Raw genomic sequence first — 15444 nt, forward strand, 5'->3', positions numbered from 1 at the left:
AAGTGTTTTAATCTGATTGGAATGACTTTTGTGGCCACGGTATGCGCGATTTGACTAATGTCCGCCATACATCTGTGTCTCTGAACCATCCAGATAGTCACATCAATTAATGAAGGGAGATCCAACGCCTCTAATATTTTTCATTTTTATTTCTTTTTCTATTTTTGGTTTTTAATTCATTTAACTTTAGAAATTAATATCTCCTTCATTTTAATTCCGAAAATTATGAAAAAAATATCAAAAATACTTTGAATTATTTCTAATTTTATGAATATTTTTTCATATTTTTATTTTGTAATTTGATTTTTTTAAATATTTTCTCTCATTTTCTTTATGTTTTAAATGCTTTAAAAATGTTATTAAGTGTCTACAAATTCTGAAAAAAATTGGAGATGATCCAATGATGGTCTTTGGTTTGAATTTATTTTATGTTTAGATGTGTGATTTGAATTTTGACTCTTGTTTTCATTTAAAACTCGTCTTAAATTTGTTTTAATCACTTTTTTTGGTTTATTGCTTTGTGATCCACTTTGGTGAAGGCCTTTTGATTTGTTTGTCCCTCTCTTCATCTCCTTTCTTTTGTCTCATGAGTGCAAGCTTTGATGAATTCATTGTGTGGAGGTTTTGATTTTACCATTCCTCTAATGAATCATCAAGGTGAAGTCTCATAATGATTAAGAGTAATTCCTCTTGATTTGTGGTTTTTATGGTTGAGTATTTTCCCTCCACCTTCGTCTCAATTCTCCTCTTCTTTTGCTTTTGATCAATTGGACTTAAGGATTCATCTTTGTTCAATTAAGGCTAGATTGGTATTGATGAACTTTCATCATTTCAAGTCTACTTTAAGGTGATAATGAGATCACTTTGAGTACTTTGAATTGATAATAAGTTTGTCCTAAGTACTATGAAGGCTTTGATTGATGTAATGATCTTATAAGCTCCTTGACTTTGTCTTGATCATCTTGTTTGTTCTTTTGCATGTGTTGCAAGTTTTAGGAGAATGATCTTCTATATCATTTATCTAACTTGTTCTTAAACACATAAATTGCTATTGACCGACCTCATATAGGTGCAAATTCTGCAAAAGTTCATTTACGGTTGCATAACATAGTGCTAAATCAGTCCCGAATTGAATTACTAACTTTAATACTAATATTTGACCATATAATTCTACTAAATTTTACTTTAATGCAATCTATTATCCCGCACTTTATTTTTCTGCTCTTTATTTTATTGCTATTTACTATTCATTGCATTTTTTATGCCTTTTTCCTTTTGCTCACTTGAGCACTTATATTCTCTTTGCTCATTTGAGTCTTTATTTTGTTTTGCTTGTGAAAAGACACTTAATAAAGAGAAAACCTTGAAAAACTTAATTGTGAACTCTGGTCATTTGTTTAATTGCTTTTCATTGCTATGATTTAAGGTTTAATCCAAAGGAAAATAATGCTTATGTTGACTTCATGTCAAGTGTTGGCTTCTTTGTTGGTTATATTGTTCTTGTCCTTAGCTTTTACTTTATGCTATAGGACAGTTCCTTCATCTCCTGCCCATCTTCTTAGATTTTCAAAATCTTCTCCCTCCTTTTAAAAATCTTACTTGTTTTCAAACTTAAACTCTCTTTGCAATAAACCTTGACTTCTGTCTAGTGATCACGCTTTTATTTAAAACCTTTGCAATTTGGCTTTTTCTTTCAAAATATTTTTCAAAAGATTAGGCATGAGTAATTATCATAGTTGAGGTGTAATTCTCCTATCCTCGTGATATTGATTGATATGATGTTAATTATTTTCCACTTGACAGAGCTAGTGACATACTTGTTGAATTCTATCCAAGTTGGAGCCTTTCTTTCACTTGTGATGAAAAGATCCATTTGTTATCATGTTCATGACTGATGGTTGAGTTTTCTCATAAGATGACAAAGTGTCTCTTAATTTTAAAACAAACCGTCATGTTTTCTTTGTGAGCAGAACTATAAATGCTCTAACTTCTCCATTGCACTGAGGAGGTATGTAGGCACAAGATGCGACGTCTAGCATAACTAAAAGACCAAAAACTTTTTCTCTCTTTTCATCTTTTGCACACAACTCTTTTGTTTAACACCAATTTTCAAAAAGGTTCATGTGGAGTACCACAAATGTCAAAGGTGCTAATACCTTCCACTTGTATAACCAACCCCCGTACCCTTTTCTCTTTGTTTTAAAAATTATGTGGGTTTTATTTGCTCTTTTCCCATTCCTTTGGAAACAATAGAGATTGGTGGCGACTCTTGCTTTTTTCTGAGTAAAGTTAATCAATAGCTTAATTTAAAATTTTCCCGCCGCAACTTGTAACACCCTAAATTCCCCAACGGTAATTTAATAAAATCAGAGTAAATTATTTTTCAAGATAAAATACAACAATTAGGATGCTACACTTCGCAACTGATAAAAACCTGTTCAAACATGCATACATAGATACATAACACATCATGTGGATGAACCGACAATAAATCAACATGTGTTCTCAACTTTAACTTCATTAACACAGCAGAAATAAACACATCATTCTTTTAAAAAATTCTCAACAATATAATAATAACATTTATTCAATAAAAAGGGAGTTCTTAATACTTCAACAAATCAACAAGATTAAAAATGTTAACATATAAAAAAACAGGCAAGTGTTCATCCCCCGGTGTTAAGTATCAGAGCTTAGATGCGGACTCATAAAATAAGAAGAGCGACCTCTTTTGGACTTCGCAACCTCGGACTACTCCTCGTTATTTACACGTTACACATGTAGAGGCAACATTCAAACAACAAGGGTGATATATCACAACAATATAAAAAGTTATATAATGGTAATTATGCAACATATATCTCATGCATGCTATCATAATTCAGACTTCACGATTCTATACCATCAGTAAAAATTCAAGTAAATAATAATCATACAGGCATACGTGATTCATCATTTATATTAGCATATAATTCATGCTTCGATCATACAACTCAACATCATACAAATCATTCATCTTCATGTTATGGGACTGAACCGACTCGATGCATGTGATACAAACAGAGCATAAGCTCTCTCCATAGTGTCAATTTGGGCAACAACAGAGCATAAACCCTCAACACTTTGCCAATTAAGGCCAACAACAAGGAATAACCCTTCAACAATGAATGCATGCAACGTTAATATGCGACAACATAATTATGCAATTCCAGAGTGTAAGCTCTTAACATTATGCCATTTTAGGACAACAACAACATCATTATGCATGATATTTTACAATTTATTCAATCATCATCTCTGCAATATAATCGTTAATCACAACAAAATTCATCGCATTTTGTAAGACACTGACACGCGAGGCATAAGTCTCCAACAGAAAAATGTAATTTTCAAATACCAAAATTATGATCATGTTAAAGAGGATATTCTCAACTTTCCAACGATCCAAACGGACACCCGAGTCAAAAGATATGAATTTTCAAAATTTAGAAAAATGGTTTTCGTCATAGAGTAACCGGTTACTTCATTTCAGTTAACCAGTTACTTCAACCTTGTTACGCCTCAGTTAGACAAATTTTGGCTCAGGTAACCAGTTACTTCATTTCAAGTAATCAATTACTTTAACTTACAATAGCCACTGTTTTTAAAATCTGAGACAGGTAACCGGTTATTTCATTTCAAGTATCCGGTTACTTCACTGTATCAGTGGAAAAATCTGCTATTTTTTCAGGTTTTGATTTTCAAACCCTTCGACCCAAAAACTCCCAAAATTTGCATCAAAACAAGTACTCATTGTTCAGAACTTATCACTATACATTACACATTCAAATTTAACCATACCATGACATCGATTATACATAAATTTCATTAACTAGAATCAACTATGGAAATCAAACTATGAACAACATACACCACAAACCTAACATTCAACAATCTCCACGTACCCACAATTATACCACCTATTATAGAGTTAGAACCCCACCCTTACCTTGGTAAAGATTCTTTAAGCCCTCTCAATGGAGGTTCTCTTAGCCTTAGCTCTGCTTCTCTCTTTCTCCTGACACGATCATTTCAACAATTCTTTCCCCTCTTTAACCCTTTGACCCTTAATGTGATAAATCCATATTACCCTCACTAACCTCCTCTTACTCCAATTTAAAACATTCTTAGGATAAGGTTCTAGTATCAATTGACCTCTAGTTTCAGTGATGAATGTTATAATTTTTGGAAAATTTGAATTCATGTGATACTTGAATCACAAGGTGTAAGAGTTTAGAAAGTTGCCAAATATGGTCCCTCATTCCTAATACAATTGTTTTGGATGATTATTCATTTTAAATCACATTCACCCAATCATCTGATCTAATCCACTTTTAAGTCAATTTGGCCGATTTATTGAGTTTATCCAACCCATATACACCATAATTTTCTTAATCCTCACATTATCCATTAAGTCAAGAAACACTTAAATTTTAAGCGTTATTTACCTTGTAGCCATCTTATAAAAAAATCTATCAAATTCATCTTCAATTTGAGAAAAGGAATTCTGATCTCTCATAAACTTTGTCTAAAAATAATATATTAAATATTATCTCATGTGAATATGTGGTGCATGTTTACTTTTTCGATTACAAAGACTCGTGTTAGTCAAAGCTATTAGAAAGCTTGAGCCTCAAAATCAAGCATGACCTTCGTAAAGGTCCAGTATAACTCGTATTCGTGATTTACTAATTTCGGCTCCCTATCTAAGGAGACACGACTTCAGACTTGAACAAAGGGGAATCAAACTCTCTAAAAATGATAAGATTATCTTCTATGAGAAATTACTTACAAGCGATCCTGCATCTCCGCCTAGTTACTTCGTTTCGCCTTGTGAATATGTGGTTTGTGTAGTTTCTATTTTAATTATTTTAAATATTATATATTTCAATAAATAAAAGCAAATTATTGGAACAAAATAGTAAATATTATCTAAATATTTTAATCTAATAAATAATAATTTGAAATAAATAAACAATATAAAAACACATGCTTATTTTTATAATAAAATAGAGAATGATACTCATGGGATCTCGTGTTAAACTTTATACTAATAAAGGAAAAAGTCTTAAGAAATGCCACTTTATAGTTTTAATGTAGTTTTAATTAATTCTAATTTTATTATCATATCAATAATATAGCATATACATCACTATCCAACTAATTATTAATTATACTTTATTAATTCATCACAATGATTAACCTTCAATAACTAAAAAAAATCAATAAAAAAACTAACAAAAACATTTACTAATAAATTTATATTATACTCCATGATTTATGCATTATATATAAATTTTTCAATTTCCAATTCATATTCATATGATAAAAAAATCAAAAATCATGAGATGGAAAGAGCAATATAATAGCATTATTACGAAACGTGGGATAGGCAGTGTTTGTGTGGCAATACCGGAGTATATCGTTTGTACTTTAGCATTATTCCGATTTAACAACTTAATTTAATAATTTACTTGCTTTTTCATTTTCGTTTTCAATTTCTCTCTCTGAATCGATCTTCACGGCCTCGCTTCTTTTCGATCTCTCCCTCCACGAAATTAGGGTTTACAGCAGCACCTCCTTCAGCTTGACCTAGATTTCCCAGATCCACCTACCTTCGTCTTCTTCTACCTCCCACATGTTTTGGAAACTCGCATCTCTTTCTGCTTCCTCTCCCGTGCGTTTTTCCTTCCTCTTTGCGCTTTTTTCACTTTAATTCCGCTACTTCAGTTACTTTCCCGTTTTGAATCTATCTCATTTATTTTTCCATTGCTTTCTATGTTTTATTCCTAATTACCAATTTATGCGGTGTTGTTTTTGATTAATTATGCTAATTATGCCTATTGCGTTATGTGATTATCATAATTTCTGTTGTTTGGATCGATTTTACGTGTTTTAGGTTTATTAAACTGTGTTATACAACTGATAGGCGAATTTGTGATGATAAGAGGGATCTCAATTAGGAAATATTGATCCATTTTAGTTAATTAATTGATTTTGTTTTTGCTTCTGCAATTTAGTTATTTTGTATTGGTTTTTCAGCTATGTAGCACCGACGAAAAAAAGGTGTGTCCGTGTGAGTGTTTGTCAGAAACGGTTAATTTATAATTTTTTAAAATTATTACCGATGTTGATGTGTCGGTGTCAGGGTTATGTTTCCGGTGTCTGAGCTTTATAGTTTTTTGGTAACGAATACTGTAACATGGCATATTTAATTGGGTATTACAATTGTAATGTGCATATTGAGCAATGAAAAGCCCTTGAGAATTAAGTGGTTTGGGCGGAAGCTGGTGTCGTGTAGTTCTTGGCCAAATTTGGATTTATGATAACAGATTGATTCAATTTTATGATTTCAGTATTTGTTTTTTACACTTCTCATTAAAGATGTAAGTTAGGAATGGAATTTTATGATTGAACGCGGTGAAACTAATGTCGGAAAATTTATGAGGGTAGCTTAATTGAGAATCAATGTCTTAACTCTGAATTACCTCAAAACTTGCATAGCTTATTTTCTTATTTCACTGTTTCCTCTTTTTGTTGCGGTTAAGTGTATTTTTTTTTACGTTGCTTGTGTTGTGCAGGTGGAGGCTATATTAGACAAGGATAATTTCACTTTAGAAGAGCTTCTAGATGAGGAGGAAGTAATCCAAGAATGCAAGGCCTTGAACAGTCGTCTTATCAATTTGTATGTTTCCATTTAATTTCAATGAATTGAGTTTTATTCATTTTCCTAGCAAGTCTCGTAGTTTTGTGCATTTTCTTGAGTAAATCAACATTTTAGTCCTAGAAATTGTATGTGTCGGTTTATATAGTTCCTCAAATTTCTGAAATAGCAGTTTTGTCTCATAAATTGAATGTCAGTCAATTTAGTCCCTGTTCCAAATTTAACATCATTGTTTTGAAGGTTCTATGTTTGTCTTGATGCACCAAGTGATGATTCAAGTCAATATGTTAAGTCTTTCCTTGATTTCAATGGATGTTTACTAAAGAAATATTTCGGGGAGAAGGACTAAATTGACTGGCTTTCTTTAATTTAAAGAATTAATTTACCATTTAGTAAATTTGAGGAACTAAATTGCTCTGCTCTTATAATTTCGAGGACCATATGTTTGGTGATAGCTGGAGTTAAATAAATACTCAAAGCACTAAATGGATAAGCAATCATAAAGACGATTCACCAAAAAGTAATTGATAATATGCTATTTTTTCCCTTTAAGTTTGAGAGATCCAGCTCAGGTTGAGCAATTGCTACGCTACATTATCGAAGAACCACCTCAGGATGCCGAAAGCAAACGGACCTTCAAGTATGCAGTTGTAACATTATTCATTTTTTTCCGTGATAGAACTTTAATTAATTATTTAATTTTTTGTTACCATCTGATTATTTGATTGTAATCTAGGTTTCCATTCATTGCCTGCGAGATTTTTACATGTGAAATTGATGTCATCTTGAAGACTTTGGTGGATGAAGAAGAGGTTTATACTTCAGTCTCCGACTCTTTTTTGTGATTGAGGATGTATACTTATGCCTTGCTTGTTTTGATTTCCTTTTTTATCCTTGTACTTTCAGCTGATGAACTTATTATTCTCCTTTTTGGAGCCGAATCGTTCCCATAGTGCCTTATTGGCTGGCTACTTTAGCAAGGTATATGTTGGATAAACTGGAGCTTTAGTTTGCATGTAATTTTTTTCTATGTTGCTTATCTGATTATATTAATACCATCTACTTGATGCTGTTTTCTATATCATTTACAGGTTGTTGTCTGCCTAATGATTCGAAAGACAGTGTCACTTATGAATTATGTTCAGGCAAGTAAATAATTGTCCTCATACAGTTCAGTTCTATATTGCTTATTCTATTACAGTTTTATGGAGAAAGAAAAACTCATCCATTAAAATGTGTGTTACTTTTTGCAGGCCCATCAGAATGTTTTTCGCCAATTGGTTGATTTGATTGGAATCACATCCATTATGGAGGTAAACTTTTACCTTTCCGTTCTTAATTATAACAGTACCTTGGATTGGTAATAATTGATTCTGAGATTTGTTCATTGCACAGGTTTTGGTTCGATTAGTAGGTGCCGATGACCATGTGTATCCCAATTTTATTGATGTGATGCAATGGTTGGCCGAGAGCAACCTGCTCGAAATGATTGTTGATAAATTAAGTCCATCTGTAAGTGAAGAATATATCCAGATATATGTTTTCTGAGCCAGCTTTTACATGTTAGCTATATGATAATAATGCATTTGCACTTAGCTTGATACCATACGGACATATTTTAGCTGCATGATGCATACACCCTTTGTTTAAATGTGTTATATAGGCTCTTTACTGCCTTGTTTTTTCTTCCCTGCAAATTATCTTACAACTTTCTTCTTCCCTATTTAAACCAGTGTCCCGCTGAAGTTAATGCCAATGCAGCTGAAACATTATGCACAATAACACGAAATGCTTCATCTACTCTGGCAATTAAATTATCAAGCCCAAGGTTTGCATCGGGAAACTTCATGGTTTTTCTTTTGATATGTATCTGTTAAATAATTGTTATATTTATACCTTTTCTAAACATGCAGTTTTGTCGCAAGAATTTTGGGTTATGCATTGGAAGATTCACAATCAAAGTCTACCCTTGTGAACTCACTTTCTGTGTGTATTTCTTTGTTGGACCCGAAAAGATCTAATGTACCATCTCCCCTTTTTCATTCATTCCGAAGTCAACACATGTATGAGCCACATATTCCTGTAAATCCAGAGACTATTAGTGCAATGCTCCCTAAACTCAGTAAGACGGAATTAATGTTTTTTTTTTTAAATTTTTGTTGTCAATAGTTTATATGCTCATCATCCAAGCTTTCAATTTAGTCATAAAACCAATTATTTCACATGTTATGGTACATAATCTTTCAATTTCGTTATCCATATCACATCTTCATGGCTTTACTTTCTACAGGTGACTTGCTAATGCTTTTGAATGTGTCGTCCGATGAGAAAGTATTGCCTACAACATATGGAGAATTGAGACCTCCACTTGGGAAGCATAGATTAAAGGTTAGTTTTAATGGTTTTCCCCTTCAATTGTAGGGTGGTTGCTATGACACCCACCTGGCGTAGTCCGTGGTTTCAAACATCTTTTTGTGATATATCATTTTTGTTTGCAAATTCAATAAAAATCGTTAGATGATAAGAATATCTTTTGTAACATCTTAATATTATGTAGAATTTTTTGGATTATTTCTTAGGATTAGTTTCTTTTCTTGGAGTAGATTAGTTTCTATATTTCTTAGTTATTACTTCGAATAGTTTGCCTCTTATTTCTGAGCTGTGCAATTTTTTTCTTCCAGATTGTCGAGTTCATTGCAGTCCTCTTAAAAACCGGAAATGAGGCTGCAGAAAAAGAAATGGTCAACTCAGGAACCATTCAACGAGTTATTGATCTTTTTTTCGAGTAAGCAAATATATATATTTTTATTTTATTTGACAGACTTGTGGATATTCCAAGAAAACCTTGATGGCTTCTGGATATTGCTTATTTTTACTGATAACATGCTACTTTTTTTAAAACTATTCTGTGTGTTCTGCTTCTGCAGGTATCCATATAATAATTCATTACACCATCATGTTGAAAGTATTGTATTATCATGTTTGGAGAGTAAAACTGATGCCATTGTTAATCATCTTCTGCGAGATTGTGATTTAATTGGAAGGGTTATCCAAGCAGATAAACATTCTGTTCTCTCTTCCGAAAGAAATCTGGTACATGGATGCTTCAAACTGATAAATTGGATGTTGTCATGGTCATTAGATTTTCCTATATTTTTATTAATGATATGTATAGTTCACAATGTTTCATTTATACTCTGCCATTAAGTATACTGGAACAAAATTCAATCAACTGGTGTTATTTTTCAGCCAACTGTACCTGCTACTGGAAAACAGGCACCACGGGCAGGAAACATTGGCCATATTACTCGAATTGTTAACAAACTTGTTCACTTGACACACAGCCGAAGCAACATACTGACATGTCTTCAGGTTAGCTGTGCATTAGCATATATGATTCAGTTATTTTGAACTATCGACATGAATTTATTAAAAAATATGTAAATTATACCTTGAATTGCTATCCTCGACCATTCTGCTTAGAAATTTTTAAATTTGCATAAATACTTGTTTGAAATAAGATGGCGGTGTCTCTTGTTATTGACATCCTTCCTGATATGCATAACCCACTATGGTAATTTTTTAATTAAAAATGACATTAACATCATAGTTCTCGCATTACACCTTCTCGTGTTAACTTTCTTCGCATGCTGTTTTTTATCTCTTAATTTTATTTCATATATTGAATTTTGGACAAGCAAACATCTAATAAAAAACAAATGAGTTAACCTTGTATTGCATTCAGGAAATTAAGACCATGAGGCCGAACTTACATGTTGAGTTTATTGGGACGGATTTTGCCTTATATATTTCAATTTGTTGTTCTTAACATCTGCAGGAGAATAGTGAATGGAATGAATGGCAAGCTACTGTGCTTCAGAACCGTAATGTGGTTGAGAATGTTAACCGTTGGGCTTGTGGGTAAGCTCTGATCTCATTTATCTTGATCTAAATCCTTAGCAACAGTCAACAAAGAGGATGGAGTTTTTATTTTCTCATGCGTGAAGTCTTTGTTTGAAGTGTTAAATTGGTTGCAGTACTATGATTGTAAAAGCTAGACTATACTTTACATGTTTGCTCTTGTGACCAGGTTATCTTGACCAGTAAGGGTTGGGGACTTGATATTCAGTAATTAATATTGGAGATATAGAGGAGTAGATTTAATTGTAATGTTATTTTTTGTTGATTAAATTGATGTGAGGCCATTAGGTATGAGTATGATAAAGATGTAATAACTATAAACATGGATCATAAACTTTTTCATTTTACAAGTGAAGCCACAATCTTCTGTTGAGCCATTTACATTTTTTGTTTTGTGATCTCTTTGTTGTGAGCTCTGTCTCATTTTATTCTCTTCATTTTTCCTGTTCCTGTGCAGACGCCCGACTGCTTTACAAGATAGGATGAGGGATAGTGATGACGACGACATTCATGACAGGGACTATGATGTTGCAGCTTTAGCTAATAATTTGAGTCAGGCCTTTAGATATAAACTTTATGGGAACGAAGATAATGAAGAGGTTTGTAGTTGGCCTCCTCTTCCCCTCTGTGCAATGCATGCATATTACTAATATTGTATGTGCATTTTTTAAAGTCTGTACTTTTTAAAGTTTTAGCTTCTGTGATTTTCCTTTTGGGCTGAGCACTGCAACTTATATGTTGATTAATTTTGTTGCAGGAACGTGGAAGCCATGATCGAGATGATGAGGTACTAGTTTTGGTTTATTCTTGGTAGCTGTTCTAAACTCATTTAGTTGATTTTAAGAATTTGCATCACCAAGTCATAGTCACAAGTTATCTCACAAAGAAATCACCTAGCAATCACTTGCTTTTTCTTAACTAATTTGATAGCAAATTTATCCGTTGTATGAAATCCAGGATGTCTACTTTGATGACGATTCTGCCCAAGTAGTCATATCGTCTCTGAGACTCGGTGACGAACAAGGGAGGTGAGTCTGTTTATTTTGTCACATAACTTGTAAATTTGTTAGAATGAGTACGTCATGTCATGCAGATTAATCAGTCAGTTCAATATTAATTAATTTTAAGAGAAATTGTAAACTGGTGCTTGGGTTTGATAAAAAAGTAAAATAATATAAGATTGCTACACACTGTAAGTAACATTCGTTTCAACACTTATCTTATTGGGTGAAATTGATGTGGGTCCCATCATATTGAAAACCACTAAGTGGGTCCATTAAGTGGGTCCATTAAGTGGTAAAACCCACACGATTTTCACCTGATAAGAGAGTGGGTGCTGGAAATAGTGTTGTTAACACTACTCATAATATAATCTTATTAGTATGCTGTACCGTGACAGTCAAATATTTTTCGGGTTTTCTATAATGCTCCGTCTTCCACATGATATCCATTGTTTCATTAATTTTTTAGGGAAACTTCAAGATGACTACATTGCAGTAGGTTCTGTAGATTAGTTACCAATTAGAGATAAATATCCTTCAAATACAGCCATATAAGAATGGGTTTTGTACTAGATATTGAATAGAAAAAGTAGTAATCTAGTAGATCATTCGTTTACTCACAAATTACTTATAGATCCTCTAATGGCCAAATCATATTACCACTTTTCCAGTATAGCTGTCAGGAAAGCAATAGTTTTTTTAAATGTTGACATCCGGTTATAGAACTAAAATTCGATCTTAAGTTTCTTTAAGCACTGAAGATATTCTGGCTTCTGTTTTCTACTTCATGTTGTCACTTTGCTAACTTTTTCCTTCCTGCTCTATTCTTATTCATCATATGCAAAAATTAATTTCATGGGTAGGCTATGCAATAAAAATGGATATGATAAGGGCATGATGAGTCTCTGTTTGGAAGATAGATTTAGTCACTGGAGTATAATTTTCAATTACCGCTTAGATATACATGTGAATTTGATAGGTGTACTTAGTTTAGAAATATAATTATTGTTGATGAAGTTTTAACAAGAAGCACATAAATGTTGCTTAAACCAATAATAATGATGTAGCTGTTTTCCGTGCTATCTCCATGTGGATATGTTTATTTGTTATTTGGATGTTACAAAAAATTCATGGAAATCTGTTGGTGTTTAGTATTTAACTGATCATTTGGTTCTCAATGTAAGAAAATAACACTTTTTTTCTTCAGTAGCCTGTTTACAAACTCCAACTGGTTTGCATTCCAAGACGACAGAATTGGTGATGCCAATGGAGGCACAACATCATCTGATATGATGGATGAGATAAACTTGAATGGTGCTGCTAATGGTGGTAACAACAGTGACGATGAGGTAGTTGTTGGAGAGGATGAAGAATTGGATGAAAGCAAAAATACTATGAATGACACATCTAGCTCTAGCACAAACTTCTTCGGTGGATTACCAGGTAGCAATTCCGGGAATGGAGGTGCTTCAAATGATACGGGTTTCTTCAGATTTGAGGCATCAGACAAGGAAGAGTGTTTTGGTGACAGGCCTTTGCCAGATTGGGTGGGATGGGGAGAACCTTCAGATATGCAAGTTACCGGCGCAAGCATGAATCCATTTGTGGACCATGATGAGTCTGGTAGCAATCCTTCTACTAAGCCTCAAATAGGTAGCCCTAATTCTAATTCTCCAAAGTCAGAATCTGTTTCTTCGAATGGTTCACCAAATAGTTCGCCAAATAGTAAAGATTTGATTGATGGGGTTGGCGACTCAACTCAAAGATCCGCAGCAGTGCCCTCACTATTTGAGGAGGATGTTGAATTTGTAGGTGTAGAATTAGAAGGTACTGAGAAGGCTATGGAACAGGCTCTTAAAGAGGGGATAGTTGGGGAAGCAGGACCGTTGAAAAGAAACATGTCCCCAAAAGCGGCAGAAAAGGAAAATTCCGAGGATGGTAATCCTGGAATGAAGGAATTCAACGATGCCAATTACTGGAGGGTTGATCAAGAGGTTGCTGTTCTGGAGTGATGACTGATAAGCATTACGGTAAATCATGCTTTTAGCTGTATGGAAAGTTGGGTGGGCGTCAACACCAATGGACCTGATTCTTGGTTTGCAGGGGCAGATGCAGCAAACTGATGTACAGTATAATTTTGTTTCAATTATGTCCTATTTCTTTTCACTCTTACTAGATATTCAGCTTGTTATTCTAAGTTTTGCTTTTATCCTGTGAGTGATTTAATTTTATGGGGGTCTCCCACATTTATCGAATTGGCTCTGCTCTACGTTCTGGGCTTATTTCCACGTTGATGCCAAATGTTCGATGGAACGTAGGGTTTATCTCTACCTGTTTTATATGACTTGTATGTTTTGTATGGTTAAACTGAATTCAGCATAACTTTGGTAACTATACAATGCGTCAGGGATAATTTACCAACATAATTTTAAGCTTTTCATTTCATGCCATGGTTGTACTTCCATTTTTATTTTATACTTTTGTAGTTTTGCATTGAATTTCTTACTTGTTAATGTGATTGTTAATAGTGGTAACCCTTTGGCTGAGAACATATTAGCACAAATTAACAAATAAGAAATTTGAAGGCATTTAAATTTATTTTAAGGATTTGTTTACTCGTGTTCTATTAGCACAAATTAAGAAATTTAAAAGAGAATTTATCATTTAATTATATTATATTTTGATTTTTTGAGAAATAATCACAACTTTAAAGATAAATTGTAGTAAAAACCGAGCAAGATTGCAACCTACTATTTGAAGATAAAAATCTTCATTTCACGATGGTACTCCCATTCTCGTGTTCTTGCTGTGCTACTACTGTGTTGTTGACTTTTGGTAGCTAGGAATTTTAATCTTCATTTAGCCACACACTGAACACAATCACAACACAAGAACATAAGATGAAAACTTTAAATTCGAAGAAAAATCCACAACCGTTGTCAAATGACAATTAGAGAATAACACTATGTAAAAATTGTTACAACACATAATATATCCTCAACACTCCCCAAAGACAAGTACTTAACTACATCTCACAACACTTTAACACAAAAGCATAAGAAAAAAGAAAATTCAAATATAAATTTAAAGTGTTTTTGACTGGTGTACCTTGTAATGAAGAACTTGAATATTTTATATAACCTTGGATTTCTGTTCCTTTACAAAACTAAGCGATGTGAGACTTTTTGAACATGTATATTTTAAACCAACCTCAACAATCTCCACCTTGATTGAAAATAATATACTTATTTCATTGTCTTCACCAACAATCATACCCCCCATGAAAAATATAGTCATTTCAAGCTACCACCCTCCTAGAATTTTCACATTGACTTCATCGTCAATCATAGTTTAAAAAACTATCATACTACACCTAAAAAAATAATATTCCACTTGAAGCTAAACCATTTCAAGAATTTTCACATGTCGAAAGCAAGTTGAAAACTTATGGTGCAACTTCCCTGTTGGTAGGAAGCTCTTCAACCATCGACATAATCTCATAGTACACATTGCTTCAATATCATTCTATGGTCATGTACTGACCATGAACCAACACCTTGTGCAATTCTGATTATATAAACGTATATTTGGCTTGAAATTTACACATGTCAAAAACAATTCTTCAATCAATTTTCTCTAGTCCAAACTACACATCAGAATTTGTGACGGAAACTCAACAACTATTTCACAACATCACCCTTCTTTTTTGATGTGCAAGATCAGACAAATCTGCAACCATAGAGCATACTAAGAATTTTTATTTCCGAATCGAATCAAAAACTCTGATACCAGTTGTTGGGAAAAACAATTCAAAGAGAA

General features: G+C 33.1%; 1 protein-coding gene across 2 annotated transcripts; it reads left to right on the forward strand.

Annotated features, from left to right (window-relative positions):
• Positions 1-5428: 5428 nt before the first annotated feature.
• Positions 5429-14102, forward strand: LOC131653841 (uncharacterized). 2 transcript variants are annotated; one of them, XM_058924141.1, is made up of 19 exons: positions 5429-5716; positions 6621-6724; positions 7257-7343; positions 7440-7515; positions 7610-7684; positions 7795-7848; positions 7957-8016; positions 8099-8215; positions 8437-8531; positions 8617-8825; positions 8994-9091; positions 9385-9488; positions 9631-9796; positions 9953-10075; positions 10542-10624; positions 11082-11223; positions 11382-11411; positions 11582-11652; positions 12833-14102. In XM_058924141.1, the coding sequence occupies exons 1-19, from the start codon at positions 5678-5680 to the stop codon at positions 13635-13637; spliced, it is 2538 nt and encodes an 845-aa protein (XP_058780124.1). In that variant the 5' UTR covers positions 5429-5677; the 3' UTR covers positions 13638-14102. The 2 variants fall into 2 exon arrangements, with proteins under 2 accessions (XP_058780124.1, XP_058780125.1); XM_058924142.1 differs by having other exon boundaries at positions 12836-14102.
• Positions 14103-15444: the final 1342 nt, after the last annotated feature.

This window comes from Vicia villosa, linkage group LG2 (genome assembly GCF_029867415.1).
Source record: "Vicia villosa cultivar HV-30 ecotype Madison, WI linkage group LG2, Vvil1.0, whole genome shotgun sequence".
Lineage (NCBI taxonomy): Eukaryota > Viridiplantae > Streptophyta > Magnoliopsida > Fabales > Fabaceae > Vicia > Vicia villosa.